The 19,005-nt window shown below is 39.2% G+C and overlaps 1 protein-coding gene across 4 annotated transcripts in view; it reads right to left on the reverse strand.

Moving 5' to 3' along the window:
- Window positions 1–19,005, reverse strand: part of LOC139946112 (mutS protein homolog 5-like) — a 114,042-nt gene that overhangs the window by 74,029 nt on the left and 21,008 nt on the right. For all 4 annotated transcript variants that reach the window (XM_071943726.1, XM_071943724.1, XM_071943723.1 and 1 more), the window contains exons 2-5: window positions 17,404–17,483; window positions 16,861–16,950; window positions 12,015–12,067; window positions 11,221–11,441 (exon numbers count right to left, since the gene is read on the reverse strand). In XM_071943726.1, the coding sequence (XP_071799827.1) occupies window positions 11,221–11,436 (216 nt within the window). In that variant the 5' untranslated portion in view covers window positions 11,437–11,441; window positions 12,015–12,067; window positions 16,861–16,950; window positions 17,404–17,483. The remainder of the gene's footprint in view (window positions 1–11,220; window positions 11,442–12,014; window positions 12,068–16,860; window positions 16,951–17,403; window positions 17,484–19,005) is intronic.

A 19,005-nucleotide genomic window follows, 5' to 3' on the forward strand; every position in this document is an offset into this window, starting at 1 on the left:
GGTGGTGCTCGGATTTGTTATATTAGGCACTGCAGAGAGGTAATTAACCAGTCTAAAATAACTCCATTTAGCATTTTGTCGATTGTATCCTAATTACTAGGATAACACCTCCATTTAGCCAAAAACCCCTCCCCCTCCCATAAGAAAACAAATCTTTGAGAAAACTGACTCCGTTGGTGAGTGAATTTGAAGTGAAATCAAACACCATTGTATGCCTTCTGTAAAAGTGGTTGCAACTTTGTATTTAATAAGCAAAGGGGGGTAGGAAGGGACATTTTCACTTTTGACATAACACATGTCTGTTTAAAGACACTGGACACAATTGGTAATTGTGTCCAGACTAGCCTTCACAGTTGGTGTATCTCAACATGCATAAAATAACAAACCTTTTATAAAACTTTTTAAAAAACACCTCTTATTTTACATATGCTCATACTATGTATGTTCATGGTTTATACATGTAGTACAACAAACTTTTTATATCACTCACTCGCACACCACACACCATCATTCCACTTCATTTCTACAATCCCCATCCATATCCTCATATCAGGAACTCAATTGACCAATCAATCACATCACTCCCCTATGAGGTCCAACATCTGGTCACTATGAGGTTTTAAAGAATCTCAATAATTTTCACCCTCTGTGTGACTGTGAGTCTGTTCCAGTTCTTCCAAATTCTCTCAGAATAGTTTTGATGATATTATTTCTTGAATTGAAGAAGACAAAATGAATGAACTCTCATCAAAGAGGGCTTTAATCACTTCCCCCTGACTGATTGACAGCAGAAGAGAGACAAGGAAAGACAAAATGAAGATGAGTAGATCGAGTTGGCTGATAGGCATCCTATTCTGGTCAAGTCCACAGACTACGGAAACCAAGTCCTCTCCACCTCTCAGCCAAAACAGGAGATGAACCTCAACTCTGCACAGCTGGAATGAATCCCGTTTTGTTCTTCCCTTCGTCTTCTATCAAAACACTACAATGTCTTTAGGGAAAACAAAGAAGAGTCGGTAACAATAGATGGAAAGTCAAATTATTAATGGGATGATGTCTGCCCAGTGGACACTGGTTCCTGTGCTGGCAACAGGAAATTAGTCTGATCTCAACAACTGTGAAGAGTAATGAGGAGTTAAATACATAAACACACATAGAAGATCAACCCTTCAGAGTGCTGTAATGTCTACTGGAATCTAATGGATCATGCATTGAACAATTACTTTGTTGAAGTAAAAATTTCTTCATCTTCAGTCAATTAGAATCATGAAAGGAGAGAAGAGGGATCATTCTTTTGATCCTCAGTCAAACCTGGAAACTATAAGTTATCACACGACAAGAGTGGAATACGGAAAAATATCCACTTCTGAGTCCCATATCCAACGATGCCGAATGGATATGGGACTATATTTTTCTGTATTCCACGAGCGCGCATGTAAAAACGAATTTATCTTCCAGTCTCACGTGTAACGGGCAAAGTTTAAAATTTCAGAACGTTATGTCGCGACGAACAGCATGCACGCGCACAAAGTTAAGAAGGTAATTTTTGCACTGTCCGTATACGGAGCGTGACGCTTTGACACTCTCAATACGCACTGTGCAATAAAAACACTGGAAGTAGTATAGGTTTTTATACCACCTCCAGTTCAAGCTTCTGGTTGGTGGATTAGCGCGTACTGGAAGATAATAGTTTATAAATCAAAAATGTAAAGCAAACCTTCATTGGAACTAGTGTTAACTGTAAGTCAATCAATCTGCAGTGAAAATTCAAAGTGGCAGCAGTAAATGATTTCAACTTTTGAACCCTACTGATAGTCTTTCTAGAAGGTTAAATGACAACAACAAAAACATGATACACGTAGGCCTGATACTTTGTTGTTGAAAGTGCAGGCAGTATTTTCCTGATAAACAGTACTGACTCAGTGATGAAAAGTTAGATTTCTACTGCTGGTGCTTTTCAAAGGGCACCGAGGCGATGACCAGGGGCATGGAGGAAATGACCACTGAGGTATCATACCTCTAAATGTGTACACATTTATGAACGGTGCACAAATACATGTATAAACTCTAATTGTTTCCCAACATTGTCAACTGTAATTTTCATTATTATCTCGCAACTTTGACGACCAATTGAGCTCAAATTTTCACAGGTTTGTGATTTTATGCATGTTGAGATACACCAAGTGAGAAGACTGGTCTTTGACAATTACCAATAGTGTCCAGTGTCTTTAATACCAGCTATCACAGGGTCAAAAACAAACAGCGATATCACTATGAAACATCCTCAAAAGTACAACAACAGAAACAAAGTTTCACTCATATTCTCGGGAGACTGTTACTTTGTTGGGAAGGGGGGAGGGGGATGTGCTAGCGCACCCACCAGTCAACATACAGGGGGAGATTTGTACGTTTAGCTGTCAACAGTGATAGCTCAGACAAGCTCAGAGGTACAAAGGGAGAGTTAAATCGCCGTCATGCGTGCATCCTTTGGGTGTTGGACGGGGCGCACTGGGGAAATGATGGGTTCGGTGAAGGATTCCTGCCCCAGTGGCAAGCCTCCTTGTCTCCAGCAGGAGAAGAAAAAAAACACTGCACAAAAGTCTTAACAATCACTCTTACAAGTCTTCAATCAGCAGTTTTGGGGGTATGACAGATTTTTGTCTTTGACTTTAGGAGTTCAAGCCAGCCATGTCCCTTGTCTCACATTAATGTTCTGACATTAAAGTGACACTCATGGTTTGGCCAAACAAATGGTGCTTTGTAATTGTGAGTCACATCAAGAACTTTTCACTAGAAAGTTTCATTAGCTTACTAACATTAGCGTTAAGAAATACCCTGTGCTATCACATCTGGCCATCAAGATCATGTGTACAAAATTATCATCACTATTTTTAAGTAGACAGCCCAAGACTAGCCTTGCACTACTTCTCACCCAAACAAAATCACCCTTCACTCCAGGGAGCAGAGGAGCAATTAAGGTTTTTAAAGTTTTAAAAAGGGCTATAAGAGCACCTCTGGTGCCATCCTGGCCAATATCTGAACATTCCATCTGAAGTTTAACTGAAAAAGAAATTTAATACGATAACGCACTTGCCACCGAACGACATTTCAACCATGAAGTCAATTTGGAAACTCCAAAATTGAAAGTTGACTTGCCGCTGGCATGAGGCCAAGTACTTCAGCGGGGGATACATGCAATGCACGTTGCCCTCGATGACTATCCAGACCAGGAGGCAACTGTTCAGTTGAAACAAAAATTGACTTAAATACTTGACACTGTCAAAAGAGATGGGCATTATTTCAACTGAGTTCAACCTCATATGAAATCCTTGATTGTGCAATGCTTGATGTGACTACAGATCAAGATGCAAAACATTAGTTCTCAACAGAACTACCAATGCTCTGAGAGTATTTGTTAGCACAGTTCAAGTGTGTTCTAGAATCAAAACAAAGATCAGGACCCAACTTCACAAAGAGCAAAAATTGATCCTAGGATGTCTATCACTCTTATTTGAAAAGCAGAGGGTGCTGCCACAATACAAATCACTATGACAACTCATCTCAAGATGAATCTTAAGTGTTTTGTTAAAATCAAGACCAGGCTTCTTTCATCGTTTTTGTTTTAAGTATTATCAAAACTACCCGTCTAATACTTTTTTAATTTTCAAAAAAGGCACCAGACTATTTTTTTTCTTCCAGCCTCAGTTTGGTGACATTGGTTTGAATGGAAGACAAGCAAAGATGGCTGCATCATGATAAAAGTCTAATGCAGTCTTTGAGCAAAAGCTGTTCATCTACACTGGGGAGAAAAAGGCACAAAAGCACTATGACCATTGTTATGGGTGTTGGTCAGCATACATGCAGGACTGTGATCCTTTCATTATTTGTGAAATTGATCTGTGTAAAAAAATTAGTGACAAGTCATCTTCAACACTACTGTGGTTTCGCCAGATGTTTCAGGTGAACAAGAATATCATGTTGAGAAGTATATAAACTGGGGCTGGCATCGCTAAGTTCAAGTTGTGGTTTAAGTTCTTAGTCATCGTGTACGTTACATTTGAGTAGGAGTCACTCAGGTCATGAGCAAGTCTGAAGAATATCACTAAATTGCAACTCAACCATAGTTTAGGAAGAACGCACTTTCGCCGACGCCAACATCCCTTCCTCCAAAAACACTCCAGCCACACCCTTTACACACCAAGATAAACCGGGAATCTTCTCTCTATTGTTTCTGCGGAATCACACCTCTTGGATGCATCAGTAACCTCACCAAAGAGAAGAGCGTAGGCATCTGTCATCGGTCTAATAAATCAGATCAGCTCAGAGGTACAAAGGAGAGGCAAGGCGCGGTTGGCTGAACACAATAGGTAGAAGGGATGGGCTGCAGTTGGTTGATGACAACAATCATGGCCCTTGTGGCAGCCATACTGAACCTACGCTAGCTGCAGGAAGACATCAACTGTCAACAAGCCCATTATAAAACACAGGATATGATGATCATGCAGAAAAAAAGGAGTCTTCAAAGAGTTATTCTGCAGGCTGTGCAGCATTGACGTGATCACATGTTAATTCATGTGAAGGATGAAACATTCGTGCATGATGTCTGCACACCACAAAAAAAACACAAAATGTCCATGTTAGTTTACCTCCCTAATCAATGCACTTTTTTCATTTTCAATTACCAAGTTCCCCAACATTCACAGACAATTACACAACTGTGTCACTGAACACAGTTAACACCTGTTCACTGTTGGCAGCCTCTGAATCTCAACAAGTGGCTTTTTAATTGATCCATCAAACTTCTGATTCACTCTGGGTTTGACCGTGAACAAGTCCTCATCAGGGCAGCGGCAAATCATTAACCACAACTTAGGAAACCTTCACAACTTGTTCACTTCCAAGATTGACCGTGAACGAGTTCTCACCGGCTAATCAGAAAACCACAACTTTTGTAAATCTTTGTAACTTCAAATTATTTCACTCATCATCACACAGCCCGCCCCAACCCCCCCTGAATGAAACAAACTTAAAGAATGTAGTAATTGCAACCACTGTCAGCATCTGCGTGATGGATACACCACGATGACTAAGAGATACGTGGACTGTAGCAATTAAAGCAGGGGAAAGGGTTAATCCACTTCATTTAGGCGGGAAATATTGACTACCTCAGCTGGCCAGGTTGCAATGCACCGTTATTATCATTACACAAGTAGAATAATAACCACTCCAGAACAACTGCCCTGGATTAACACTCCCCTGGATAGAGATAATAAACTAACCATCCCAAGTACACCTTACCATACATGCCATAATGATTAAGCTCAGACTATGACTATGGTCATTGTGTCTCATCTTTCCTACCCTGGGCCCTATTTCATAGAGCTGCTTTAGACGAAAATGTTGCTAAGCAACAATGAGCAGGGTACCAGTCACAGATGCTACATGTGAAATGGTATTTTAGGTGGTAACCTTTTTTCTGGTAAGCATAGCTTTGCTAGTTTTTATGCTTAAGCAGCTCTATAATTGGGCCCACCAGACTGTACGATATTTAAAAGCCACTTTCACAGGAGATACAGGGAAATTCCTAAGAAAATTTCAACTTGTTAAACCCTTTTGAGTTGTTCTGCTACCCCTGGTTAACTAAGAAATAGCCATTTCTTTGACTATATTAACACAATGTACCCCACTTTGGGGATAGGGTTAACCCAGTTAATTTAGGAAAATTGAACCAGTTCTTCAGTAGTTTCTTTGGGGGTTTTAGTGTGAAAAGGGCTGAAGTCTTTAGTCCCGTGGGTTAGATTTTCTTAGCTACCAGTGGGCTATCAGTACATCATTGGGGTTGTACCTCAAAGGCCATCAAAATCTACTATGGATTCAAATGACAAATTTACTGGCACAATGCACCTCCAATCTAAATGTACATGTATGTACCTGAAGTGAAGTAACTAAACCCTCGGTAACTAAAGGCCTTCTCACCCTACTTCCATTTCGAACTGCGTTAAAACCTACCCGGGTCTTCTCCGATTTAGCCTCGCTTTTTTTCACAAGGATCAGCAACAAGCAATATTCATGGTTCATGCCGAAAAATGCAATTTTGATCTGGATTGAGATTTTCAAACCTGATCCCTGCCAGGGTTGATTTCTATCCAGCTAGAGCATGCTACCCGGATCGGAGGCGGTTCGAAATTTTTAGTGTGAAACGGGGTGAACAAAGTCTCCGGTTCGGAACCGGTTCCGACCCCGAGATTTTGGACAGTGAGAAAAGGCCTTAAAATCAAACTGTTCCATCGAGAGATCAGCAGTCGATTTCACCACATGCTAGGATTAATCCTATCTCGAGTTACGACGACTAACTTGTCCTAACTAAGAATGGGTTCAATGCGTCCTAGCATCTATGGATACGGAACTTACCTCGTCTTAAGTCCTTAATATTAATCCTAAGTTAGGAAGAGTTTGGTGAAATCGACAGCAGGGCTCGTTTGGGGGGGGGGGCATAAAAAAAAAACTGCAGGGCTTGTAGCTCAACATTTTTATTGGACCTATATTTATTTTCCAAGACCAGATTCAAAATAAGTTGAACAAGCACTAAGAGACGATCTATCTCATTTTTCAATGAGGTATTACTGTCATTAGTCAATTGAAAAACACAAGATGGCAAAATGACAACATCACAACTCAACAATATTTACAATCTAACTGCATGTATCTGAAAGTGAAGGGACGCTAATACTCAAACAGACGAGACACCAAAGATCCCTCAGTAACTAAAAACACAGTATTGCAAGGATAAAATGATCAAATTCACGCAAAAAAGGAATAATAACAATCTTTGATCTAATTAATACCGGAAAGGGCAAGCCCCCAAAAATCAAATTTATTCAAAACATCAACAAGTTCTAGTCCAGTTTGAATGTTAGATAAAAGAAACTTTCATACATCATAAGGAAAAGGTAGCCATTAACTTATAGTGTACATCCTTAACACTACATGTATGCTGAATCCATGTTCCAGTAAGTTATTTTGTTCTGAACCATTTAACAACATTAAGAAAGCTGACCGCAAAACACACTCCAGAATAACTGTACCCTATCTGCATCCAATAAAGGAAGTTGAATTTTACCCGCTACAAGTTAAAAGTTCCATCTCCAGGGGAAACGTGTCCTCTTCAAGCCATATTAAAGTAATTATCTGAGCCGACTGGCATAACAAGCTGAGCAGCCATCGCCCTAGCCCACCAGAGACACAGGAAGAGACAGTTTGGCGAAGCCCATGCCTGCCTTAAACACCTGTTGAGTGTCAGCACTAATACCATCTTCCAATGTGCAGTTTCCTCTCAAGCCAATACAAAGACACCTGTTTGTTTTAAGCTTCAGATTGTTTTCTTTTCGAAAGAAGTGGCCGAGCATTCATATTTTGTGAACTTCCTTCAGACCTTTCCATCTCAGATCAAGAGATTGTATGTACTTTTGAGTACAATTTCAGGGAGTTACAAGTTTAAAGTTAGGGTCATAAATTGGTTTTAGTAAACGTAATGCTGATTTATAGGCTCAATTATCGAGAAAGATAATAAAAGTCACATTGAAAGTTTCAGTCGAATGCAGTGTCTACTTGCTGAGAAAAAAAGAAAAAAACCTGTCAAGGTAATTTCACATGAACATCCAAGTTTAGCGAAGGGACCCTCAGGTACCAACCACATCTCTGGTTGCAGCATTCGTGAAATTGGCACTGACTCTAAGAAATCTATGCGTTTCTCAAATTCAATTTTTGAGGGGTGAAAAATCATCCATCCACATTACCTCGAAGGAATCATTTCTAAAAAATAGTATACACTATTAAAAGCTGCAGTACTTCTCACCAAATAAGTATTTATGGTCAATAAATTTTGGAGTCCTGACCAATCTATGACCCTACCTTTAACTTCCGTCAGACCTTGTGGCCTCAGACTAAGAGACTTTCTATACTCACTTTCAAGGAGTTAAGAGTTTAAACCAACAAAATTACTTGTCTATTGTTTTTGAAAGAAAAAAAAACAGTGAAACTATCACCACATTGTTTGAGCAGATGGACTTCTCCATCAAACGACTATCTAGACCTCTTATCTTATCAGCCGACCATGGACCAACTTTCAATTAGCTGAATTAAGACAAATGCAAATGTTAAAAGCAGATGTCATGAGGGTTGGCTAAAGTCATCCAAGCTTAATTCATTGCATTGTTTTGTCTAATTATAACCACCAGTGTTCATTGACCCAGTTTGGAGAGTCGATTCCACAACCAAATGCTACTTCCTGCCAAACCACTCCCTGTCCGTCAGCTGAAAGGTTGAAGGACAGTTCCTTCTGTACTTTCAGTAAGAAAAAAAGAAAAAAAAACCTGTCAGGGCATGAATGATAGGACGATTTTAGTGGCACGTTTCAGATCACAACAATAACGGGCGACTGCAGCATCAATCCAGGGTCCACGTACTTCCCTTGCTACTTCTAAAGCTCAAACATCAGGCAGGATTTGTTAATGAAGATTAGGCTGAATGTAAGTCCAACAATAACAATTTCCAACACCACTCAATTTACAATTTGGCTGAAAGTAAAACCATACATTTTTGATTAGACCGATAGGAATCTGGTGATGTTGATGTTTATATAGTCTAGCAAGTTCAGAAAAGTTCAGCTACCTCAACAAAAAAATACAATAAGAGATCTTATTGCAGGTCTGGAACTCAAGATGTAACAGAGGCCATCGCCTACGTTGCCCCGGTCTTTGCCTTGGTGCTTGGTGCTCATCCAAAGTTTTCAATAGACTTTAAGATTTTCCAGTTGAAGTGCCCTTTGCAAACCCTTACGCTTAACGTTATTACAAAGTTGGACCAGAGCTTGGTCCAAGTCCTATAAGACCAACAAATTAATTCTCAGCAGTACCTTAAAGTGATTGAAATGGGATTGATTTTGGCAAAAAGACTTTAATTTACTGCATAATGTGTTGTACTACATGTACATTGTGTGTCCTACGACCAACTATAAAAAGTTTTTTCGCAGGAAAAAACTGCTAAGCCACTTAGCGAAGTCATTGCTTAGCAAAAAATGAGTTGGGACCTTTATGGAAAATTGGATGGTAAATTGTTTCTGATTAGCAATTTTGTTTGACTAAGCAAGGTTTGTTTAATTGGGCCTCGGTGTTTTCTGCAGGACTCAGGAAAGTACCGAGTGTCAAGTGATTTACAGTGAATGGGTAAAGCCAAATACTAAAAGTTTAATTAAAGTGACAAACAACAAAACCCTTATACATTTTGTTGTGCACTTTTCTTATTGCCAAATAGAATAGAGGGAAAATTGAACAGTTAAAACCACCCATTCGATATTTATTCCTGGTGTGGCGATCACGTACTGAAAAAAAAAACCTGAAAACCATTTCCAAGCTAAGGGAAGTCAATGTTAGGTTTCCAGCAGTTTGGCGATCTCCATCAAAGAAACCAGACTAATTTATCTGACACAGCGATATAGATCTCTTATCTACATATGTAGCTACGATTTCGCATTGCAGGGAAAGTCTATCTCTACAGTTCCATTTCCTTCTTGATTTCATGTACGAGTTGAAATGTCTGAAGTCATAACTGCTCTTAGTTAAAGGCAGTGGACACCATTGGTGATTACTTAAAATAATTGTTAGCATAAAACCTTACTTGGTAACGAGTAACGGGGAGCTGTTGATAGTATAAAACATTGTGAGAAACGGCTCCCTCTGAAGTAAGGGAGAAAGAAGTATTTTTCCACAAATTTGATTTCGAGATTTAGAATTTGAGGTCTCGAAATCAAGCATCTGAAAGCACACAACTTCGTGTGAAAAGGGTGTTTTTTCTTTCATTATTATCTCGCAACTTCGATGACCGATTGAGCTCAAATTTTCGCAGGTTTGTTATTTTGTGCCTATGTTGAGATGAGATACACCAAGTGAGAAGACTGGTCTTTGACAATGACCAAAAGTGTCCAGTGTCTTTAAGAGTCTCTGAAAGGTCAGGTGCTGAAATGTCTTGGGGGCAGTATCTCCACACAAGGTTACCCCCCAGGAGAGATGAGAGCGATGGTATCACAAGGATGTGCCAGTAACTTGTTAAGGCCCAGGCCAGACTGTGAAGGACTTCAGTCCCACCAGATAACCATCTTGCTTCATTTTGGCCCAGAGTAACCTCCCAAATCTATCCTGGATCTTTTGCACACACAAAAAATCATTGCCTTTTTTTTTTTTCTTTCGAACCATATCAGTGACTGTCTAGAGATTTCCTGGAAGCACATTTTATTTGCCGCAGGGTCCAACTTTTCAGATATTGATCAGTGTGTTGATCAGTTTCAATCAAGGTGATTGAGACCGTTTCTAAACTGATTTTAATCAATACGTCTATTAGGTTTCTATCAAGGTTATCATTAAGTTACTACTGCAGTAGATGAAACGCTGGCAACCTCTTATTTACGGTAAACTCAGTCATCTACCAGTTCCCAATCTATACTACGTGAAAGCACAACAACTTCCTACCTGTTTAAGAACAATTTGCACATCAAAGTCGATATTAGCATTAAGTGTTACCACACACCAAATCAACTTGGGTAAATATGTGAAGTGTCTATAGTAATTATCATTTGGTTTTTAAAAGACTTGGAAATCAAGGTTTTTAAAAGACTTGGAAATCAAGGTTTTTAAAAGACTTGGAAATCAAGTTGTGGCCAAGCGGAATAAGAGAACCGGACTCAAGCTCCGGTGTTTTTTATCAATAGGTTCGAGTCGCGGTCCTGGCACTAGTGTTCTTGAGCAAGAAACTGTACCATAATTGCTTTGTCAACCAGGGCCTTATTTCATATAGCTGCATATTGATAAGCAAATTTTTATGATAACTGTAGCAGAAAAAATTGCTAAGGTGCAAGCGTATTTCACAGGTTAACAAAAAACTTAGACGGCCATCTGTGCGGTCCCACGATTAACAAACAGTTCTCAAACAAAAGACAATGATTTCAAAACTAGATTTTGAGCACAACGACGAGACCTTCAAAATGATACATTTCGGAGGATTTACAGATGGTCTGAAGCTATCACAAATGGATACTACATGATTGGACACACAACTTTGGCTGCAACATCACTTTCCAATGGACAATATTAGAATACAAATGGAGATGTATTCTTTCAAAACCTGAAATCAGGGGAAAATTCTGACTGGTCTGGAAATCCTAACTACCTGGTTTTCGTCATCTTCTCCGTCAAGGTGTAGATTATCCCCATGGCCACCGTACACCTTCCCAATACTCTGCTCATTGAAGGAGTCATCAGACACTCCTAGGTGCCCAGCGATGGATGAGGAGGTACCAGGCTCCTCCCAGGCTGAGTGAGGCAGCTTGTTGCTGGTAGAGGCAGTTGTACTGAAGAAGTTACTGCTTGATGTACTTCCAGCCATGGTTTCTTAGGTACATAGAAGCAAGATCTATTAGTATTATTCTTGTACTGATAACATCAACAATATGGTGACTTTGAGACAGCAGCTCACACAGCAGACAAACCGCTTATTTCCCCTTAAAAACCACTGAGCATACATGTATATTGACCTGAAATAAATCTTGATATTTGACTATTTGCAGGGAAAATGTCTCTGAGAAATCAACCTGCCATTACAGTTAGGTGAAGATTTGTTGTCTTTGTAGTTTTTGTTCCATTTTCAAACATGCTCTGTGTAATAAGAAATAAGCTTATGGGTGACAAAAATGTGTCTAAGATAGAAGTGGTGATTCTGCGAATCAGAACTGAGATGGTCAGGACGTTTTAAACAGAACACTCTGCTCATCTTCAGGAGAATGCTGGACTACTGGAGATGCTTGGGCTTTAGTATTGTTGATGATTACAAAGCGGTTTGTTATTATTATTATTGTGCTTAGACTTTTCCATCACATTGTTAAGAAAAAAGTCTAAATGTTTTTCTTGGTAACAACATCTACCCAGTTCCCTCCGATTTTGCAAAAGACGATGCAGTCTACTCACCTCATATATGAGTGTACAACACTAGACAGCACTTGTCCTCAAATGTCATTTACCTAAAAGAAAGCAGAAATATTCAAACCCGATGATTACCACAGATCAGATATTGAAATAGCGCCAAGGCACAGTTACCACTATCTTATTATTAAAAGGCACATTCTCCAATTACTCAATTAAATCTTAATTCACAAAGACAGCCTGGAGACAGCATGATAATAATCAATATTTTTACAAACATCGTCTCAAGGGGAAGGGGGACTTTTGCGAAGAGAGAAAGAAAGGGGCCAAGTCATTAGCAGTAGTTGAAACCCATTGACGGATTCAATAACGTGAAACTAACGTAAGGTGTCAGAACGGGTGCCCCCCTTCAGAGCTTATCAGGATCCAACTTGAGGCTGTGCGGAAAGGGGGATTTTACCCTCCGAAATACACCTAACCATCGTCAATTCCCAAAGCAATAGTGTGGAGCACTTTTTAATCTTTTCACTTCCACGAGCTTAGAGCCAGCTATTCCTGGGGGAGGCTATAACCGAGGTTTCAGGCCCATGTTTTTGAAACTTTGGCGCCCAACGTCAATATCATGGTCACGCAGATCATTCTTCAAACAGTACAGGAATACAACATCCCAAAGACTCAATGCTTCTTTTCAAAGATTTATTGAACGAAAACTTCAGGATGCTTTATTTTTAAATCAATCAAATAAAATATTACCACAAGGAGACTAGGTCTATTTTGGGATGAAAGTTCTCTTCTTTTTTTATCAAAGTAAGATTTAATCTGGTTGTTAATCCTATCAAGAAGCAAGTTGTCCACTTTGAACGGTTCCAGAAATGTGAACTTTAAGGGATTAAAAAACACACCCATTGCTCCAATCCTTCTCTTCCTTGCTATAAATCAAATATCAATCTTAAACATTGTAAACTTGTAGATCGTTTGAATAGGAACCACACACCACTTCCCAAAACACTGGATTACGTCATACATCAACCTTGTTTTCCCGGTCAGCTACATGTACTTTTTGTATTACGGAAGCAGGGAATTCTGTGCTTACAGCAAGCGTATTTCACGGATTAGCGACAAATTTTGGCTTCTGCGCGTGCATACTCAATGTTAGTAGGCATTCTACGCTTACAAGGCTAGCGAAGAAATTCGGCACTTGCACGTTAGCGGGGAATCGTGATCGTAAGCGTGGAATTCGACGATAAGCAGAGCCATGAAATTGGGCCCTGGTAAAGTGCAACCTGGTGCAAGTATATTGTGCAAGTGCCACAACTGGGATTCGAACCCACATATCAAAAACACCAAAGAATAAGTCTGGCGCTCTTAATTAACCGATCGGCCACAACAACTGAATCTCAAAGTGCATCTTTGCTACGCACAACTAGACAAAATAAATAACTCTTGGTGGTAAATCGTAAAATCCTTCATTACAAAGACCATCTCTATGCCCAAGATACTATCATTTTGTGTACGCCAGAGTCTGTGGAAAAAAACAAATCTTGACGCACATCTCCAAAAATAATATGATTAGACTTGAAATATTTGTATGAAGATAATGACTGTTGGAGGCAACTCTTACATCCTCTGGGATAGAAACCTTCTCCTGCATCCCCAAGATGCACAGTGATAATTGCACTCACTGGTATGTAACTAATTACCATCTTTCACTCCACCAATTGCAAAACCTTCCTGAGATCAGCCCGAAGATAATTGATGAAAATTTGACTTCCTATCCGACGATTTCCCCAGTCTTACAGTCGGCAACATGAACACGATCATCTTCCCACATATCTGGCAAATATTTGTTGCCATCCGATGGGAATCGTGTGCCCCGACGCCTTGCACTCGATGTTGGAGTCAACCGCACAGGAAATTCTCCCAATTATACCACTTTCCAGGAGTTTTAGCTAATTTCCCTCAGTACAAAATGACAAGGTCTTTGGTAACTACAACTGACAATGTAAAGCTCATGCTACATGTTTAGTTCAAGCCAAATCAATAAGATGAAATCAGATTTCTATTTGTTTACCAACTCTACCAAATTGCATACAGGTGTACTGAAATATGCATACATTATTGCATAGTTGTCGCCCTTAATCAGGCACTTTGTAAGTAGCTGTAGTGTATGAAAAAAGTGACTGGTGACTTTTCTACATGATTCCAACTATTAATCCCTGCTAAAAATTCAATAAGTTGGAAATAATTTTGTTTGCAGATATTTTTCTTGAATGACTACGCGGTAATTTACAACAAAATAAAGGATTTATGCAAATTTATATTGACAGACTCGCACAGTCAATGCTTTTCCTATAAATCACACAAAAACAAGAGAGAAAAACCACACCCTACAGTTTTGTTTATAACCATTATCATAAAATAGTCTTGATTTTAATAGGAATTTTTCAAAAAAAATATTTAGAAGAAAAAAATACTTCAAACCTCAAATTTTAAATTGTCAAAGTGTCTATAACTGTATTTTTTTAACGTTTGTTAACAAAAGGGCATTCATGAATGGGAATAAAAGAGTAGTGACTTGTTCTTAAACGTCCGTTTAAAACCTTGTTTTGACCCTTTGTTTTTGTTCTTCAATGTTTACTGATTGATCAGTAAAACTTAGCACAGCCTCGTAGGGAGTGACATGCAATGACACCTGGCAAAAACAATCCATGCACTTCAAATCCAAGCTTTCACTTCAACAATACAACCGAGTATCCATCAGCTTCTTTCCTTTTTCTCCTCTCTATCTTTTTCCTTCTTTTTCCCCCTGTGAGTAACCAATGCTAAACCTTTTAAGGCTGCAAAAGACCTCCTCCCCAATTCCTTGGAGACTTTCTTAAAGATAAATTAACAGCGAAGTAAGCAGTTCTCCCCCAGTCAACTTGCCAACACCAAGACCAAGCATCAATTTTCTCAAATTAAAAAACTCACAACTAATTTGTACAGTCCATGCAGGATCCTAAACAGTCCACCGTGTTTTCGGTAGCAAGGGGGGAGAGTGGGGGTTGTTGGCCCCTCATGAAGGGGGCACAAATTAGGGGGGCGCACATGCACCCCACTTCTAGGGAGGTCATTGCCTGTCAGCAAGGGCAGCAAGTGGGTCAATAGCCTACTGATGGCTAGGTGCAGGACAGGGGTGAACAGCCACAAATTTGGTGAAGTGAGGAATCGGTCAAGGTTTGATAAAGAGTCTTACATCACAAGATGATGGAGGGACCTGTCTTGTGGCCAGAAAAGGTAACAGAACAAACAAAATCATGCTTTCTATTTCAAACTTAAACAATCCTTAAGTTTGTAAACAACTGCCCATGTTAACTCGTGAAACCACTTTTAAAGTCAAAAATTTGGATTCTAGAAACCCTTATCAATCTTAGTTTTTAGCGGTTGAACGTCGACGCGAGACAACATTATTAAGATATGACAAAGTGAGAATTAGGACAATTTTATGATCATCAAACAGAGTATGGAATAAAACTCAACCCTGCAAAGTTGAAGGCTAAGCACAGGATATCAGAGGCTTCCTCAGCAATGTTTCAGTGGCGAGCTTTTTCCACACAGTGTTATTTTTGACAAACCCCCCTAAGCCAAAACATATCTATACAGACCATCTCTTCTGTGTGAAATGTTGACGAACCCTACAGGGTAGCCACAATTAGTGCACTACAATGACCCCTCTGTCAACGATTGACCCTGTCATAATTTCTGGGTCTGTAAGTTGGATTGACCAGCAAGAATTGATTCATATGTGTATATTATTCAGGATGTACACATAATTGTGGTTATACAGTCACCAGATATAGACTATGAGTAACGCAATATTATTCTTCTTCTTTTCAAAATGCCAATTTTCATAGAAACAACTGGATGTCGGTTAATGCAAACAGATAAACTCTAGAATCTTTTGAAGTGTATGGTGTTGAAAGTTGGTGGCTTATCATCATAGGGCCAAAACACCATAACTGAAATGTTTTTGAAAAATGTTGGACTTCATAATACACCTTGGATGTTACAAAAGCAGATACAAAGAACTTCAAAAAGAACTTGCACTCCCCTAAACAAAGAAATATAGGAAGACCCTTAACAATAGGGCTAGATTGCTCAGTTAGTACAGCGCCAGGGTCCTGCTCCAGTCGACTTTGCTTAAATGGTCGACCCAAAAGTGTATTAAACATAAACCTTTGTGCAGTGTTTTCCCAGTATTCAAATAATGAGGGAATAAACGCAAAGCTGAGAATTTGTAAGTCTTATTGGTTGTTGATAAAACCAACATTATTATTGTTGCTGAATACAACAATAACAAAATGTTGTATTCATGAACAACAAATCAGGCTTGCTAATTCTCAGGCTTGCACAGCCATCTGAGTTTGGCCATATGAGTTCAGATGGTTGTGGCAAAATTTACTTTAGCCTTGGCTATAGACTACTGTAGCTACGAAGGAAGGGCCAGTTCTTCAATGCTGCCAGCAGCGAAAGCCATAGCTGAAGACACTCAATCCAAACACAGCGAAGAACATGTTTGTCACACCCATGGGACTAAGCCCTGGGAAGTCATGTTTGAAATTAGCTGTGAAAATGTACGTCAATATGCACCATGTTCAATCAGGCCCGTGTGCTGTGGTGCGTTGTTTATTTTGAACTCTGCAACTTAATAATCGCACTTGACGCAAAGAATAAGAAGCGCGCATAAAGTTACAAATCATGTAAATGTCCGAATAAACAATGCACCACAACACACAGGGCAGATTCATCACAGGTATACTGCAAGATTCAAATAAGAGAAACATCTTCAATTGCTCAAAGAACAAACACTCAAAGTCTTATTGCAGCTTAGCCGATTGTGCCTCAAACTCACCGTGGTACTAAAGTGCAGTTGATGATGATCTGTGTCAAATGGTTAAGCCGACAAATCAGCTTGGTCCTAGCAGCGACTGGAACCCTCTAGCTGAAATTGAAATAAATTCATTCAAATTATTTCCAAAACTTTTGTTTAAATAAATGATCAAGCAAGAAGTTTTGTTGATACTGCTACAGGTGCGTATTCAGGAATTTTACCCACCAGAAAACAAGCAAAATGACTGAACTAACTGGAAGGTTGTGCTGATTAGGGTTACTATACAAGCAGGTAATGGGAATTATGGTCAGGGCTACTTTACGTCATAGCACAATTAAAGTTTACAAAAGGAAAATAGCTACCGTAGTTAGAAACAAAGCACAAAATCAAAAAAGTAATCGAGAGCAGGGAGGGGTCCAGACCCCCTCCCTGGGTCAATGCCTACACCATTCAACAGGTAATCAACTAATTATGTCGTTTGCAGGGGTATTCAGCAAAACAATATTTGTAAGTGTGAGAATAACTATTTGAAACAAGTTTTATTTCAGAAAGTTGTGATCCTACCAGTCAAAGTTGAAAATGCACATTGCAATGACAGATTCCTGTGCTCCACTGTTGGGTTTACTGGTAAAGAACTTTAGTATCTGTCAAAAGAAAAGAAAAGAGAACAAACTTTTAATTCAATCACGTATATTGTTTTCATGCTTCACTTGAAGAAAATGGTTCATTGGAACACTCCGTAAAGCATACAAAGTGTACCTCATAGATAACCTTAGGGAAAAAAATAAACTTATGTCTAATACAATCATTGAATGAGGGCTCCTTCATAAAACAGAGGCACAGCTTTTTCATTGCAGTTTGTGTGTAAAAACTGTGTAAATAAAGTACTTTCTCAAGATGTTATGGTCCAGTAAAAACTTTGCAAGACCTTTGGTCTAATGTAACTCCCCTAAGTTTGTGCCCTGTGTGTGTTACAATTTAAAAAATGTACACCTTTAATTCAATGTCTAGAGCCCACTGTAATAGGTCTTAAGTTTTTTGTAGTTTTAGATTTCTGTGCCCAGCTCCCCAGGAATTCAAGTATAAATATTTTTCATACTTCCCGCTGTCTGGCAACAAATGAAAGATACATTCCATCAGCCAGCCAACCCCCCCCCCCCCACACAACAATTGCCTCTGTGGAACCACTCACACCACTGCCCTTGGAATGATCCGTGATTGTTTCTAAATGATCAAAACTGAAACTCTAAAATCATGTACCCAGATAACAACCAACTCACCACAAAGGAAGTCAAAGTTTTCAAACAAACAACTCAAGGTGTAATTCTGCTATATTGATGTAAAATGTACTATTAAATACACCATTAGAGAGACATCAAGTTGTTTGAGGGCCATTTTGAGGTCTGCAATTAAGCATCTTTAAAGTCACCTGAAAGTGGTATAAAGCTTTTGTCACTAATATATGTGTTTTGATGAGTGGAATGTGAATAAACAGTTAGCTAAGGTTTTAAAAAATCAGTTCTTATGTTATTTACAAATTTAAGAGTAGACCCCGACCCGAGAGGGCGCTGTTCGTGACGTCAATCAAGGCAGACTATGCCTGTAATGCGTAGAGTAAACACAATTGCAAAGTACATGTACGGACCAAGTCGTGAGTTTGTACGTTTCAAAAAAAATTGTTTTTGTTTTTTTCCGGCAATGCCGACCAGGTGTATTGCTGCTGAATGCAGAAAAACACTTTTTGAAATGTACCAACTCACGACTTGGACGTACATGTACTTTGCACATGTGTTTACTATACGCATTGCAGGCAAAGTCTGCCTCGATTGACGTCACAAAAGGGGTAGGCGGAGTTAGCCCCCAAACAACTTTATATATTTTTTAAACATATAAATCGTGACAAACAATTACTAAAAAAATTGTTTTATTGTTCGTAAGCATATACTCTTATGTTTGAAAGAAAAAAATTCTATTTCCAGGTGACTTTAATCATTGGTCTCGTCACTGTTTTTAAGGGGTGATCACAAAGTTTGGCAAATTAGGTGTTGTGTGAAATATTGCTGTTAAAGGGACACGTTGCCTTGGATCGGGTGAGTTGGTCTATGTGAAAAGCATTTGAGAAAAAAAAATGCAAGGTTGGAAAGATGTTTTAAAAGTAGAATACAA

Source organism: Asterias amurensis, chromosome 13, assembly GCF_032118995.1.
Source record: "Asterias amurensis chromosome 13, ASM3211899v1".
NCBI lineage: Eukaryota > Metazoa > Echinodermata > Asteroidea > Forcipulatida > Asteriidae > Asterias > Asterias amurensis.